The sequence below is a fragment of the Lepidochelys kempii genome, chromosome 8 (assembly GCF_965140285.1).
Source record: "Lepidochelys kempii isolate rLepKem1 chromosome 8, rLepKem1.hap1, whole genome shotgun sequence".
Classification (NCBI taxonomy): Eukaryota; Metazoa; Chordata; order Testudines; family Cheloniidae; genus Lepidochelys; species Lepidochelys kempii.
Genome location: NC_136387.1, coordinates 277,798 through 294,851, shown reverse-complemented (window position 1 = coordinate 294,851; position 17,054 = coordinate 277,798). Strand labels below are relative to the sequence as shown.

Genomic DNA, 17,054 nt, shown 5'->3' with positions numbered 1-17,054 from the left:
CAAGTACTCCTGTTCTTTTTGCGGATACAGACTAACACTGCTGCTACTCTGAAAAGAGTTCATCAGTGCTCCTGGACTTCCTAACAGGGAGTTTATCCTTCCTATTAGACAGATTTCAGATAATAATAAAATACCTGATTCTACACTTCAATATTTACCCTCAAGCAACAGTAAGGATAGTGTCTTAAACTGTTAGGACATTTAGCTTCCTGTACATTTGTAACCACATTCGCCCAGTCACATCTCAGACTGTTTCAAACTTGGATCTAGTCTGTTTACAGACCAACAATCCAGTATACATAAGTGAAAGTGCTGATTCCAGTTCAAATTCTATCCTCGATGAAATGGTGGAGGACAGAAGAAAGTATATATACGGGAATTCCCTTTGCTCCTCTGATTGTTCCAAAACTTTGATAACAGCTGATTCCAAGATGGGTTGGGGAGCATATATAGAGGGGACCCAGAGGCCATGTGTCTGACCATCATCTAAAAGCCACGATTCACATAAATGTACTTAAAATTAAGGGCAGTGAGATTCACTTGCAAAGCATTTTTCCCTGTCACACACAGTTCTTCAGTCCAAGTTCTCATGGACAATTGCATGGCCTCCTAGGACTTAGGGAGGTGCAAGATCAGGCGCCCCCCACCATGCCCCCCTCCTTTTTTTTTTTTTTTTTTTTTTGCCAAGGAACCATAAAATTTTGGGAATGGTACATTCAGTGTTACATCAGTCTGACAGCTCTTCTCTTTCTGGAGAGAGAAATGGTCTAACAGCCTCACTAAGCAGCAAAATGTACTCTTCCCGTGAAATGAGAATTTAAAAAGTCAACCCTAAACTGAATTTTCCAAGTGTGTTGGCTTCCCCAGATTTATTTGGGTCAGTTCTAAACAGAAAATGTCTGATATTTTGCCTTTGAGTAGAAGAGAGTTGGCAATGTCTAATAGATGCATTCATGAGTTTTTTGGTCACACCATTTTATGTATGTTTTCTTTCTATTTACTCTGATTCCAAGAGTGCTACAGAAAATAAGGCATGAAAAAGCTCAAGTTATGTTGGTGGCTCCTGCTCAGCTTCACCAGTTTTGGTTCTCAGATAATCAGTTTATCACACTCCCAGTTTAGGGAGATGTTATCACAGAGTCACTCTGATTCTCACCAGTCTTCATGGCCTGGGTGATATTTGAATGCTCTCAATAGATAACTGTTCTTCAAAGGTGCAGAGCAATGCTCTTCAGAGTAGAAAATTTATTCACTAGGAGTACGTACACCACCCATAAAGAGAGAAGTTTCCATTTGGCAAAGACTAAAGGTTATGCTCCATGTCAGTGTTCTATTCCAACAATATTAGATTACTTCTTATCTTTAAAGCACTCTTCAACCAAAGTCCATTTGGCAATGATATCTGCATTCCATTCTCCTGTGGAGGGATGTACAATTTTCTCTCATCAGTCAGTGAGTAGATTTGTTAAAGGGCTTAGCCACATTTTTCCTCCTGTGGGAAAGCTCACTTGAACATGGGACTTTAAATTTAGTGATTTCTTTGCTGATGCTTTCCCTCTTCCCACACCACTTTTGAACCTCTGGCAAATTGTCCAATTCATCTATCATCCGTGAAGGTAGCATTCCTGGTGGTAATTACATCAGCTTGTAGAAAAAGCGAATTACAAGCCCTAATGATAAATCCTCCATACAGTTTTTCACATGGATAGAGTAACTATGAGATTGCACCCACCTTTTATTCCTAAAGTACTATCAGATTTTCATATCAGTTTATTCATTTACTAGTTTTTTCCCCCCCCCCCAACAACATGTTCTTCACCTGCTGAATTTAAATCACATATCTCAGATGTGAGACGGTGGCTGTTACGAACTAGATCAGGGGGTCTCAAACTGTGGGTCGGGACCCCAAAGTGGGTCAGGGATCCTGTTTTAATGGGGTCGCCAGGGCTGGTGTTAGACTTGCTGGGGCGCAGGGCCAAAGACCAAGGGCTTCAGCCCTGAGTGGTGAGGCTCAGGCTTCGGCTTCCGCCCTGAGTGGTGGGATTCAGTTTACAGGCCCCCACCACCTGGGGCTGAAGCCCTTGTGCTTTGGCCCCCCAACCTGGGGCAGCGGGGCTGGGGTGGGCTCAGGCTTCAGTCCCCCCCTTCTGGGGTCTTGTAGTAATTTTTGTTGTCAGAAGGGGGTCGCGGTACAATTAAGTTTTGAGAACTGCTGAACTAATCTTTTTGTAAAACTTCAGTACTTTTCATTGCATATAGTAATAAATCAAAAGGAATGACTGTTTCATCACAGACTTTCAAAATGACTATTGCATTAGAACTGCTTATGATATTTAAGAGTCCTCCGTCAAACATGTGACCTCACTCCACCAGAGCACAAGCTGTGTTGATAGCATGCTTAAATTGGGTTCAAATATCGGAAATATGTAGAGCAGCTACCTGGTCTTCAGCTCATAGATTTATGAAATATTAAAACTAGAAATGAGTAGTACAGAGAGCTTTTGATCTGGGAACTTGTTCTCTTGCGCTGCTGTCAGGTATCTTAATAGTACTCCTGACATGCACTTTAGTTTGTCAGAAAATGACAGTAACGGAAAATTCTTCCCTTCATTAGTCTGTCCATAATAGTATTTACTGCTACATGATGTGAAAATATAAAAGTGTCCCTTTCAAATAGCGATGTCTGTAATCTCCTGTGATACTTTGGCTGGGTTGCTGAGGCTCCTAGATATATTGGGACTCAGCACTGATGAGTCCTAGTGTAATTCCACTTTCTTGTGAGGAGAGTTGACTATCAGATGATTTGGAGAAAATGAAAAATGCCTTTCACTTTCATTAAATTGCTGGCAGTGGCTCCTCTTGTTTTAAAATTCAGGCTCTAGGAATTGCAAGCTACCTGACCTGGGCTATTTTTGTTGTTTGTCTTCAGTATTTATGCTGCACTTGTTTAAAAATGTCTTATTTACAACGTTAACGTCTTGGTAATAAAGTATTTTATGAATGGTTGGGGCATCCCCTGTGAGGATATGAAACCTGCAGAAGGGTATTACTTGTGTCAGTGTGTCCCCCTAATCTGTTTCCATACCCTTCATTCAAGTTTTCTTCTTCACAGACCTTCACTCCTTTAGTAGATAAGCTGGGTTTAGGCTCTGTGGTTCCTGTGGAGTTTCTTCTGGACCGAGACCTGAGATTCCTGTCCGATGCCAGTGGATTATGTCTGTTTCAGGTACTTGAAGAGGCATTCTCAGACAGAGTACAGATTCCACTTCATACCATGCTTTCCAGGTTGATTCTTTTTCAAGATGTGGTGGGGATCCTCATGGATATTGGGTAGATAGAGAGGGTATGAAAAAGTACAAGAATTGGCCCTGATCTCCAGCTCCATTCAGAAAGTCTTAAGGTCCCAGCTCTTCCCCCATCCTTCATTTTAGGAGCCTCTAGTTGCTGAGGCTCAGCCAAAGGGTCTGCATAGACCCTCCCTATCCAGAGGGAATCATTGCTATAGGAGTTCCAGAACTGCTTGTGCATAGTGGTCTTGATCAATTTCCTGACACATTGAGAAAGCTTGTTTACTTTTGTTTTGATGGAGGTCAGATATTCTTCTCCATCAGAGCCTCTAGAATAGAGAGAGGCCAGAGAGCTGTGGCCCCCAGCAGTATAACTACTGTATTGTCTATTCAAAAAGAAAAGGAGGACTTGTGGCAACTTAAAGACTAACAAATTTATTTGAGCATAAGCTTTTGTGAGCTACAGCTCACTTCATCGGATGCATTGAGCTGTAGCTCACGAAAGCTTATGCTCAAATTGGTTAGTTTCTAAGGTGCCACAAGTACTCCTTTTCTTTTTGTGGATACAGATGAACATGGCTGCTACTCTGAAACCTGTATTGTCTACTGGCTTTCTTGCATTCAAAACTTTTTTGTGTCATTGGCAGATGGGAACAGAGAGCCAGAACCAAGTTCTGCAGGAGCAATCTGCACTGAGAGACTCGGTCAATGCATTAATTAGTGACCAGAAACTTCAGGAAATATTTAGCAGAGGTAAGACCAACTGGCTTGTAGCTTGAGGGCTTGGATTGTGCATGAGTTTGTGCTCCGGAGAGGAGTCCCAAAATAAACAGTAATACCCATTGTTTGAAGTTCCATTCTGCAAGTTAATATGTCCAAAATTCTTTGTGAGGAGAGTTTAATTATTGCTTTCTTGCAGTTAATTGGAAAGGTAGATTGCTGTTTAACTGGAATCGTCTGTAACGATTGTTCAATCACAATCACTATAGTTAAGGTTGCAAAACAGCTTCCATTATAATCCAACCTCATGCATTCACAACTTCCCAAAATATCAACCCTTTGGGCTGAAATTTGAAATGCTTAGTCTGCTTGAAAGTGAGTTCTTCTGAAAAATAAAACATAGTCCTTTAAGCCATCTTTGATATCTCTAAGGCCGAAAACCCCACACTTTGCCGTCTCAGATTCTAATGATGTCCTTTTAAGCATGACTGCAGTAAATGACTGAAATTTTAAACTTGGCATCACGCATCCTTACTCAGTATGGCATTCTGACTTGCTCCAATGGCTAGACCACGTAAAGGTTTGTGTGTGCTACAGCTATTGGCTAACATATCCTGGGTATCTTAGCTCTGGCAGTAGAGGCTCATAGTTTTCAATACAGAGGCAGCAGAGTTTGAACCCTGCTACCAATGATTTTCATGGAGCATCACATTACATTGGTATGGACATAGTTCTTGGTGGGTACTAGTGCCTTTGGTTTAACAAACATATGGATCTTAGGAAGAAACTTCTCATCCAGGCAGGTTACTCTATTAACTGTCTAGTATGGAATTTCTTGCCCTTTCTTCTGAGGCATTTGGTTATGGTCACTATCAGTGTCAGCATACTGGACTAGATGGACCTCAGTGGTTTGATTTCTTCTGGCAATTCCTGTGTTCCAAGATTTGGGGAAACTGCACACTGTGCTTTGGCAGTAGAAAATTTCCTTATCTCTAGAAGAATTGTGTATACGTGTCCAGGTAATTAGGCATATTAGTTGGTTCCGTGAACTTAGCTTTTTGCTTGCAGTTTACACTTGGACAGGATACAAGTGAGGATTCTTCTTCCAGTAGTAGCCTTATGGGTGTTCCACTTCAGGTGTGATTGTGCCCCAGAAACCTTTACATAAGAACAGCCATACTGGGTCAGATCAAAGGTCCATCTAGCCCAGTATCCGGTCTTCTGACAGTGGCCAATGCCAGGTGCCCTTTGATCAAAGACTTTCGGTAGCTGTGCCTATTCAACCTGTGTATGTGCCCTACGCATCCTTGATCACCTCACCATGGCTATGTAGTCATAGAATCATAGAATATCAGGGTTGGAAGGGACCTCAGGAGGTCATCTAGTCCAACCCCCTGCTCAAAGCAGGACCAATCCCCAACTAAATCATCCCAGCCAGGGCTTTGTCAAGCCTGAGCTTAAAAACTTCTAGGGAAGGAGATTCCACCACCTCCCTAGGTAACTCATTCCAGTGTTTCACCACCCTCCTAGTGAAAAAGTTTTTCCTAATATCCAACCTAAACCTCCCCCACTGCAACTTGAGACCATTACTCCTTGTCCTGTCCTCTTCTACCACTGAGAATAGTCTAGAACCATCCTCTTTGGAACCACCTCCCAGGTAGTTGAAAGCAGCTATCAAATCCCCCCTCATTCTTCTCTTCTGCAGACTAAACAATCCCAGCTCCCTCAGCCTCTCCTCATAAATCATGTGTTCCAGACCCCTCATCATTTTTGTTGCCCTTCGCTGGACTCTCTCCAATTTTTCCACATCCTTCTTGTAGTGTGGGGCCCAAAACTGGACACAGTACTCCAGATGAGGCCTCACCAATGTCGAATAGAGAGGAACGATCACATCCCTCGATCTGCTCGCTATGCCGCTACTTATACATCCCAAAATGCCATTGGCCTTCTTGGCAACAAGGGCACACTGTTGACTCATATCCAGCTTCTCGTCCACTGTCACCCCTAGGTCCTTTTCTGCAGAACTGCTGCCTAGCCATTCGGTCCCTAGTCTGTAGCGGTGCATTGGATTCTTCCATCCGAAGTGCAGGACCCTGCACTTATCCTTGTTGAACCTCATCAGATTTCTCTTGGCCCAATTTGTCTAGGTCCCTCTGTATCCTGTCCCTACCTGCCACCGTATCTACCATTCTTCCTAGTTTAGTATCCGCAAATTTGCTGAGAGTGCAATCCACACCATCCTCCAGATCACTTATGAAGATATTGAACAAAACCGGCCCCAGGACCGACCCCTGGGGCACTCCACTTGACACCGGCTGCCAACTAGACATGGAGCCATTGATCACTACCCGTTGAGCCCGACAATCTAGCCAACTTTCTGCCCACCTTATAGTGCATTCATCCAGCCCATACTTCTTTAACTTGCTGACAAGAATACTGTGGGAGACCATGTCAAAAGCTTTGCTAAAGTCAAGAAACAATACATCCACTGCTTTCCCTTCATCCACAGAACCAGTAATCTCATCATAGAAGGCGATTAGATTAGTCAGGCATGACCTTCCCTTGGTGAATCCATGCTGACTGTTCCTGATCACTTTCCTCTCACGTAAGTGCTTCAGGATTGATTCCTTGAGGACCTGCTCCGTGATTTTTCCGGGGACTGAGGTGAGGCTGACTGGCCTGTAGTTCCCAGGATCCTCCTTCTTCCCTTTTTTAAAGATGGGAACTACATTAGCCTTTTTCCAGTCATCTGGGATTTCCCCTGTTTGCCACGAGTTTTCAAAGATAATGGCCAATGGCTCTGCAATCACAGCCGCCAACTCCTTTAGCACTCTCGGATGCAACGCATCCGGCCCCATGGACTTGTCCACATCCAGCTTTTCTAAATAGTCCCTAACCACTTCTTTCTCCACAGAGGGCTGGCCACCTACTCCCCATGCTGTGTTGCCCAGCGCAGCAGTCTGGGAGCTGACCTTGTTCGTGAAGACAGAGGCAAAAAAAGCATTGAGTACATTAGCTTTTTCCACATCCTCTGTCACTAGGTTGCCTCCCTCATTCAGTAAGGGGCCCACACTTTCCTTGACTTTCTTCTTGTTGCCAACATACCTGAAGAAACCCTTCTTGTTACTCTTGACATCTCTTGCTAGCTGCAACTCCAGGTGCGATTTGGCCCTCCTGATTTCATTCCTACATGCCCGAGCAATATTTTTATACTCTTCCCTGGTCATTTGTCCAATCTTCCACTTCTTGTAAGCTTCTTTTTTATGTTTAAGATCCGCAAGGATGTCACTGTTAAGCCAAGCTGGTCGCCTGCTGTATTTACTATTCTTTCTACACATCGGGATGGTTTGTCCCTGTAACCTCAATAGGGATTCTTTGAAATACAGCCAGCTCTCCTGGACTCCTTTCCCCCTCATGTTGTTCCCCCAGGGGATCCTACCCATCAGTTCCCTGAGGGAGTCGAAGTCTGCTTTTCTGAAGTCCAGGGTCCGTATTCTGCTGCTTACCTTTCTTCCCTGTGTCAGGATCCTGAACTCGACCAACTCATGGTCACTGCCTCCCAGATTCCCATCCCCTTTTGCTTCCCCTACTAATTTTTCCGGTTTGTGAGCAGCAGGTCAAGAAAAGCTCCCCCCCTAGTTGGCTACTCTAGCACTTGCACCAGGAAATTGTCCCCTACATTTTCCAAAAACTTCCTGGATTGTCTGTGAACCGCTGTAATGCTCTCCCAGCAGATATCAGGATGATCGAAGTCGCCCATGAGAACCAGGGCGTGCGATCTAGTAGCTTCTGCGAGTTGCCAGAAGAAAGCCTCATCCCCCTGGTCCGGTAGTCTATAGCAGACTCCCACCACTACATCACCCTTGTTGCTCACACTTCTAAACTTAATCCAGAAACACTCAGGTTTTTCTGCAGTTTCATACTTGAGCTCTGAGCAGTCATACTGCTCCCTTACATACAGTGCTACTCCCCCACCTTTTCTGCCCTGCCTGTCCTTCCTGAACAGTTTATATCCATCCATGACAGTACTCCAGTCATGTGAGTTATCCCACCAAGTCTCTGTTATTCCAATCACGTCATAATTCCTTGATTTCACGAGGACCTCCAGTTCTCCCTGCTTGTTTCCAAGGCTTTGTGCATTTGTATATAGGCACTTGAGATAACCTGCTGATCGCCCCTCATTCTCAGTATGAGGTAGGAGCCCTCTCCTCACAGACGTTCCTTCCTGTGCTTCCTCCCGGTATCCTGCTTGCCCACGTACCTCAGGGCTTTGGTCTCCTTCCCCTGGTGAACCTAGTTTAAAGCCCTCCTCACTAGCTTAGCCAGCCTGCTCGCAAAGGTGCTCTTCCCTCTCTTTGTTAGGTGGAGCCCGTATCTGCCCAGCACTCCTCCTTCATGGAACACCATCCCACGGTCAAAGAATCCAAAGACTTCTCTCCGACACCACTTGCGTAGCCATTCGTTGACTTCCACGATTTGACGGTCCTTACCCCGGCCTTTTCCTTTCATGGGGAGGATGGATGAGAAGACCACTTGCACCTCAGACTCCTTTATCCTTCTTCCCAGAGCCACGTAGTCCGCAGTGATCCGCTCAAGGTCATTCTTGGCAGTATCATTGGTGCCCACGTGGAGAAGCACGGAGGGGTAGCGATCTGAGGGCTTGATGAGTCTCGGCAGTCTCCTCGTCACATCGCGAATCTTAGCCCCTGGCAAGCAGCAGACTTCTCTGTTTTCCCGGTCAGGGCGGCAGATAGATGACTCAGTCCCCTGAGGAGAGAGTCCCTGACCACCACCACCCACCTCCTTCTCTTGGGAGTGGTGGTCGTGGAACCCCCAACCTCAGGACAGCGCATCTCATGCCTTCCAACCAGCGGAGTCTCCTTCTGCTTTCTCCCCCCAGACGTATCATCTGGTCCACTCTCCGCAGTGGTACCTGTGGAGAGAACATGAAAACGGTTACTTACCTGTGTCTGTGTTGCTGGTACTCGGACATTCTCCCTTCTTCTTCTGGAGGTCACATGTTGCCAAGCTTCTTCACTGGCCTCTTGGCTCCGCTGTGCAACCTGCTCTAAATCTTTAGAGCTTTGTGCCCGAAGAAGCATATCCTGACTTTTGTCCAGGAAATCCTCAGATTCTCGTATGCAACGCAGGGTCGATATCTGTTGCTCCAGACCTTCTATCTTCAATCATGTGCAGGCAAATCGCCCTCTGTCCCTTCTCAGTCACCTTGGCCTGAGATGGTGCTTCATCAAAAGTCTGCTTTGAGCTTACCTCATTTGTGTTTTTTCCTCACTCTTATTTTTATTAGTTGGTTAATCAGAGGATCATTTTCTCTCTTTTCTCCCCTACCCCAGTCCCCTCCAGGGTCAGTTTGTCCAGTTCTGTGGGATATAAAGTCTGCGTCTTTTGCTAGGTGGTCATGCTGTGAGCAACAGGCAGTCCTAGTGTGTCTGTTGCCTTTGGGAAACACACATCCCCACAGCAGTGCAACTTCTGCATAATATTTAAATCTAGGGCCAGGAAGAACCAGGAAATCAAATTGAGACTCCCATGATGAATTCCCTCTGCCTGCTTAAGACCCAGGCCAAGGGACCTTATGCCCTCCCCTGCACCATCCCCCAGTCTCAGGCAAGCCGCATGCTCCTCTTGCCTCAGCACAATACTCTTGTAGGTCGTCCAAGGACTCGTGAGTTTTTGTTTCACATCCTTCTCTCAATTCCCTGGTCGTCAAGGCAGTAAACGAACGTGGAAATCAGTACCATGCTAAAGCAATGCCATACGACGGAACAGAAATGCCTCGACCTTCTAAGTCATAAATCCTACTTGTTTGCGACTCTGCGGTTCAGAATTGCCAACTATCAGGATCTTATGGTGAAGTAGAACCACATTGGTTACTGCAAGTTTACTTCCTTTTATTGAGCACCTTTCACCATAATAGAGGGAGCAATTTCAGGCAGTCATAGTGGAGGATCAGCTTCTGGCCAGAGCATCCTTGCAAGCCTCTCTGGATGCTGCTGATACTGCTGCACACTCCATCTCTACAGCAGGTGTCATGCAGAGGGCTTCTTGGCTCTAGCTTTCAGGATTTCCCAAGAAGGTACAAAATATCATCGTGATCTTAATTTTGTTCAGATGCCTTATGAAACCTTCCTTTAAACCAATGGCAGTTTGTTCTCTACTTAAGTTATCTATGGAGATTGCCTTCTTGGTAGCCATTACATCTGCTCCAAGAGTGGGAGAAATGGGAACCCAAATGGCACACTCTCTCTTCACAGTATTTTTCAAAGATAAGGTTTTGCTATGCCTACACACCTAATTCTTACAGAAGGTTTAATCTGAATTCCATATTAACCAGGTCATTCATTTCTCAGTTTTCTTCCCTAAATCACATCTGACTAAGGAGGACGCTATACTACGCTTGATGTCAAAAAGGGCACTAGTCTTTTACCTGGACAGGACTAAATCCTTTTGAAAAATCTCCCAGACTCTGTCAATTGCTGACAACTCTAAGGAATCTACAATTTCAATCAAAGACTCTTTAGGTGGATATCTGGATGCATCATTCCTTGTTATCAATCTAATGATATATTCAACCGTCTGTTTGGATGTTCAACAAAGAGATCTCTCTACCTTAGTGACATTTTCCCAGAAAGCTTCCATCAATGAGTTCTGCAGGGCTGCCACGTAGATTTCTGTACACGCTTTTTCAAAGTCCACGATTCAACTTCAGATGCTGCTTTTGAGTCTGCAGTACGATCTACAGCATTGAACTACTCCAAAGCCCGCGACTCCCACTGAGGCTGCTGCTTGTTAGTCACCTGAAGTGGAGCACCCACAGGAACGCTACTTGAAGGAGAGATTACTCATCCTGTAAACTGGAGTTCTTTGAGGCGCGCGCGCGTGTGTGTGTGTGTGTGTGTGTGTCCGTGTCCATGTCCATGTAGGTGCTCCACTATGTGCCCACCTTCCCCTCTACTTCAGCTCTGTGGAGAAGGAACTGAGGGCAGTTCACCTGCACAGCACTGTATAGGCTTGGTGCGAGGCACAAGGATGTGTAAGGCACGAGTACGGGCCGAATGAGCTCTGCTACCCAAAGTCTCCGATCCAAGGTACATAGGGTGCGCGGCACCTGAAATGGATCACCCACAGGGGGACAAACTTCGAAGAACTCCAGTTGCTGAACAGGTGAGGAACCTCGCCTTATAAACTCAAGGTGGGATTTCATAAGGAGTTCACAGTAAAGTCACATGGTTACTCATGATATGTGTGTGTCTGGATTTTTTTCCAATTATTCACTTGTAGGTGACAGAGGAAAAAATGAGTATTTAGGAGGGAGTCAGACTTGCATTGTTTCAGGTTCTAGGTTGAGTCTATAAGACTGGGTTTTTCAGATCTTCTCAAAACATAATTTTACTTGTAAATTGATCAAATTTGACCTAATATTGATACAAACATGAGCTTCACAATGCTCTTTTTTTAATCACATTTTTTCAACAGAACTGTGCTTAGATGATGTATTTGCTGTGAGCAAAAACTGCAATAAAACTTGGTAATCTGTTTCCTTGCACCAGGAGATAAGTGCTTTCAACCCTAACTCGGCACACATTACTGTCTGTATTACGCACCCTTAATGGTATAGTGCAAATAATTTGTCTGCAGGTATACTCAGTTGATCTGGCTCTCTTTTTCAGGTCCCTACAGTGTCCAAGGCCAAAGGGTTAAGGTGTACCAACCAGAGGATGAAAGTAGCTGGCTCTGTGGTGTTGTGACCTGTCAAGACCCCATCACTCGTCTTATGGAAGTGTCCGTGGCTGAGGTGAAGGCCTGAAGCACCTCATTTGGGCTTCTAAAACATGAGTTCCCTGCATCGCTTGGTGAACATACCGTTCTCCACAAAATTTGAATTTTGCTGTCTGTTGGCTAGTGTCTCCTAAAGATGTGTAATCACATGGTACTTCATGGACAGGTCACTTTTCTTACCCCACAGGGCTTATTACAAAATCTACAATGCACAATTCAGTTATGGGAGAATGTAGAGAGATGCTTGGCGAGGACAAAAATATTGCAGGAAAATTTGTATTGTAGGAAATGGTTGTAAAGGAGGAGAGGATATTGGTAGACAAGCAGAAGGTTACTTTTCCATGATTGTCATATTATGGCCACCAAATGCCATCTTTCTTGGCTTCTTCATCATACGGCACCTTGGTATACACATTGCCTGAAACAGATGAAGGAAGATGGCTAGGTTCTAGGGGCCAAAATCTCCGTCTGAACCCATCTTTTTGATATGTAGTCTTGGCTGAATAGGAATCCAGGCAGCAGTTCTTTGCTTCCACAAACTTCCAGACAGGAGACCCAAGTGGTGGGTAGCATGGTGAATCATAACTGTCTACAGCACTGACTGTTGTGTATTCTTTGTTGTGAGGAGTGGTGTGTTTTTGTTTGTTTTTTTAAATCTCCATGATGAGATCATTTGTATTCAGATTGAACTTTTTGGATTGTTTGGAGGCAGAGCTAGTTCTGGACAGGAGCAGAATTTTCTTTGCTTGATTTTTAGCCAGTATGACTTGCAGGAGGCGTTTCAGGCCACTCCTTCTGAATCCAATTCATGTATCTCCTGACTGATGAACTCTACTGGAGAGACAGGGAGTCTGTTTTGAGAAAAGATTCTTAATTGTTTCCATGTGGGAGAGCAAGGTGGCATTTTTAAATAAGGAAGTGATCATTTTGGCTCAAGAAACAATCACCTGACATTGATTTGGGGATTGGTCCTGCTTTGAGCAGGGGGTTGGACTAGATGACCTCCAGTGGTCCCTTCCAATCCTGATATTCTATGATATTGCTAATTATTGACTGGTCTCTAATCTTTCTTTTTGTGGGGAAAGCTAATAGAGAATGGGTGGCATCAACTGACACGTTTCCTTGCCAGTTTAGAAGGAAAGACAGAAAAGACAAAATTGAAAGGAATGAATTCAAAGTGGAAGAAGGGGACTTAGTGGCAGAACTGTCTCCAGATGTGTTCAACAGGACTGATAAATGAATGGAGACAGAAAAAGTAGAACAGAGTAGGAACCAAGTTTGAGGGTTAGAGAAGTTGAGAAAGGAAAGGTAGTGAAACAGTTCAAAGGGTATAGTGAAAGCAGAGATGTTGGCAAGTGAGGACAGGGAGAGAAGGAGGTGAGTGAGGGAAGAGAGGGGCTGCATGCTGTCTTATGTTCATTGTTATCTCTTACCTGGTAATTTTGACTGAATGTTTGTTCTTTCTTCCTTGCATTTTTGCTGCCCACCTCATAAAAATCAGACTGGTGAGATAAAGTCAGTGGATCCCCGACTGGTTCACGTAGTGATGGACAACTCTACTCCACCAAATGAGGTACTGTATTGTGTCATGTCTTTCCTTGTGTAATCAGGAGCTTTAGAAAGTATCTTGTGATTGCTTGGGAGGAAACAACTTGAAGAGGAGTTCTGCTTACTGAGAGCATTTGAGACATCCACTGGAGCTGAGAGGAGGGTTTCCTATATGTTTGTTGTGGATAATAAAATAGTCAGATTATCGACTTGGCTTCCTTTAAAAGTCCATTTTCTTTCAACACAGGCTTGCTGTGAGTTTGAGTTTGGAATTACTCTTACTGGAGAGAAAAGTGGACTATTGGTATCTAAGGGTTGTCTTGCTTCATTCTAAGGGATTGCACTGTGAAGGAGGCTGTCCTGGTGATCACTGCCTCTGGTTTCAGGAAATGCCTCTTCTCTTTCCATGCTTAGAAAGGGGTCCTGGCTTGTCCTTGTATGGCAGACTGTCTATAGCTTTGTGCTACAGCAATCTATCTCCACTTTTGGAGATAAAATCCAGACTGTAAGACTTAGACTATCTCCCCAAATTTGGGGCTATTTCTGTGGATTGAAGGACAGGCTGCCTTCTGAAGGATGCTGGCAGAGTTGCCAGCTGTGCTGGACTGGAAGTTTTGCCTTAAAAGAAAATGATGGTGATAAATTTCAATGATATAAAACGTTTCAAATTTCAGTTTTACTTCAAAATAATTACCCATAATCAGAATTTCCCATTGTGCCGATGTACCACCATATGGCAACGTAGCGCTGTTAATAAGTGAATGAGGCTGGTTTGCTATGGAGGACCCTGTTCTAATGCAAAAAAACAGAGGCAAGTGTGCGTACATGCAATTTTATATATTAAAAACTTGCATTGCAGTATCTGTCTAAAATAACTATTTCTGAGTTTAATGTAGTGTAACAAATCCATTATTCTAACAAATGAAATGTTTCCCTTTAAGAGATGGGAAGAGAGTGGACCTTCTGGTTCCGGCCTGACAGGCTGGATGACCCTTTGCCTATAGTGATTACATAATTTTATTTATTCTAGGGAGGGGGCCTAAAGGCAGCTAAATCTTCGAAAGGGAAAAAGAAGAGAGAGAGTATGGAAGGAAAGGATGGACGAAGGAGGAAAAATGCTTCAGACTCTGGGTGTGATCCTGCAACAAAAAAGCTAAAAGAGAGGGGTGAAGTGGATAGTAATGGGAGTGATGGAGGTGAGGCAAGCAGGCCTCCTTGGAAAGGAGGCACCGGGAGTGAAACAGGGCTGGATGCAAGGGCCAAGCAGCTGCCTCCTTTTGTTCCTCAGATTAATCGCAATATTCGCTTTGCCACTTACACCAAAGAGAATGGCCGAACTCTGGTGGTCCAGGATGAGCCAGTGGGTGGCGACACGCCTGTACCCTTCACTCCTTTTTCTTCAGCTGCTAGTCAAGCACTGCTGGTTGGAGCTGGATGTAAAGAGGCAGGAAAATCACTGGAACAGGCTGGCCAAGGCATGGGGGCTTCTCCAGCAGCTGTTACTACAGCTGCTTTGACACCAACAACTGTGAGGATCTCGGACACTGGCATGTCAGCAGTTATTGGACAAGAGAAACAGAAAACAGGCTGGTCACAAGCTCAGGGAGAGGTGAGTTGCCTACAGCCTAGAAGATTCAAAGTACAACTAGAAAACTTTAGAAATATATTTTCTAAAGTCACTTATTAGAATAAGTTCCCACCCATGGATCTGTGTTTACAGGTAACTCTAAAATCTTTACAGTTTTGGGGCATCTCACTCTCCTCTCCCTCCAGCTCCTCCCCCTCTGACATGTGGTACGTTCAGTCCCTGTGGAGGTAAAGTTTCAGTCCCTCTCATTTTCACTTTTTGCCACTTACTGGTAGAGATGCTCCCATGGACAGTTTTTCTGCCCCACCACAAAGTCAGCTTAAAGCTGATAGAGCAAACTTTTTGCATTTTCTGACAGTGAAGCATGTCAGGTAGAAACATGAACTTGGCTCATTTCGGTCTTCTTTCTTTGTCCTTTGTAAATACAGTCAATGACAATATAAAATGTGCAGTGTGTCTGAGTGAATTGTGCTGATTGAACCTTTAACTTTTGTAATCTTAACTGCTGCTATTGGAACCTTTTTTAAATTGTGCAACCTTCAAGTTACCTTAATACAAACTACTATATTTAATGTAATTAAGTTTGATATTCTCACATGGAAGATAATAAATAGCAAGATATGCTCTTAAATAGTAAAAGCGGCAAAGAGTCCTGTGGCACCTTATAGACAACAGACGTATGGAGCATAAGCTTTCGTGGGTGAAGACCCACTTCGTTGGATGAATACGCACTCCGTCGGATGCATGTCATCCAACGAAGTGGGTCTTCACCCACGAAAGCTTATGCTCCAATACGTCTGTTAGTCAAAAGATGCCACAGGACTCTGCTGCTTTTACAGATCCGGACTAACATGGCTACCCCTCTGATTCTTAAATAGTAAGTACTGTACTCTGACAAACTATTGTTAGGATCTGCCTGAAGGTCAAAAGTTAAGAAACTAAAAAAAGACCTAGAAATGCCCTGGAGACTGCTTGAAGATGCTTTTAGTTACAGAAGGTCTGCATATTCAAGGAAGAAAAAAGTAAAAAGCGGGAGGGAAACTGGTTAAATAACAAGGCAGAAGATTTTTATGTATCCTTTTAAAAATGAAAATCCAACCCAAGAGAAACTAATAAAGTAGACATAGGCAGGTAAAATAAGAACATAAGAACAGCCATACTGGGTCAGACCAAAGGTCCATCCAGCCCTGTATCCTGTCTTCTGACAGTGGCCAATGCCAGGTGCCCCAGAGGGAATGAACAGAACAGGTAATCATCAAGTGATCCATTCCTCGTCGCCCATTCCCAGCTTCTGGCAAACAGAGGCTAGGGACAACATCCCTGCCCATACTGGCTAATAACCATTGATGAACCTATCCTTCATGAATTTATCTAGTTCTTTTTTGAACCATGTTATAGTCTTGGCCTTCACAGCATCCTCTGGCAAGGAATTCCACAGGTTGATCGTGCGTTGTGAAAAAATACTTCCTTTTGTTTATTTTAATCCTGCTGCCTGTTAATTTCATGTAGTGGCCACTAGTTCTTGTGTTATGAGAAGGAATAAACCTTATTTACTTTCTCCACACCAGTCATGATTTTATAGACCTCTATCATATCTCCCCTTAGCTGTCTCTTTTCCAAGCTGAGAATGGTGACTGAATAAATTTAAAGACTACTATGTAAATACTTAGAGAAATGAAGACAGGCAAGTGCATTAGAAATAGGAAGCTCACTGAGTCACTAGGGCTATACAACCACCACAGTGTAAAAAGAGATCATGTAATGTGATTAGACTGCATAAAGGGTAAATGTTTAATTTGCAGCAGTCTCCATCACATAAGATAATGAAGGTAGGAGGGAGAGAAATATCTCCCTCAGTGGTTATCCTTCTGACTCTTTTGAAAAATAAAACTGCAATAAATCATCAGGGCTGTGGAATATTTATCAAAGAATTGAGGGAACTAAAGTCCAATGTAATGGAGCTACTAACAGATCATGTTTATTATGGGAGAGTGGCCACCATTGTACTGGTCTCTAAAGGCACAAAGGGAGGTTTTGATAATTATAGACCAGTGAGATGTCACTCTGTCTCTCATTGGTCTATAATTATCAATATCTGAGGTGCTAACTGA

General features: G+C 44.0%; 1 protein-coding gene across 2 annotated transcripts in view; it reads left to right on the top strand.

Annotated features, from left to right (window-relative positions):
- KDM3B (lysine demethylase 3B) overlaps positions 1-17,054 on the top strand; it is a 132,435-nt gene that overhangs the window by 50,742 nt on the left and 64,639 nt on the right. The window contains exons 3-7 of one of the 2 annotated variants that reach the window (XM_073355003.2): positions 3,113-3,226; positions 3,935-4,040; positions 11,699-11,823; positions 13,309-13,380; positions 14,386-14,964. In XM_073355003.2, the coding sequence (XP_073211104.1) occupies positions 3,113-3,226; positions 3,935-4,040; positions 11,699-11,823; positions 13,309-13,380; positions 14,386-14,964 (996 nt within the window). The remainder of the gene's footprint in view (positions 1-3,112; positions 3,227-3,934; positions 4,041-11,698; positions 11,824-13,308; positions 13,381-14,385; positions 14,965-17,054) is intronic. The other variant, XM_073355005.1, reaches the window with a different exon arrangement.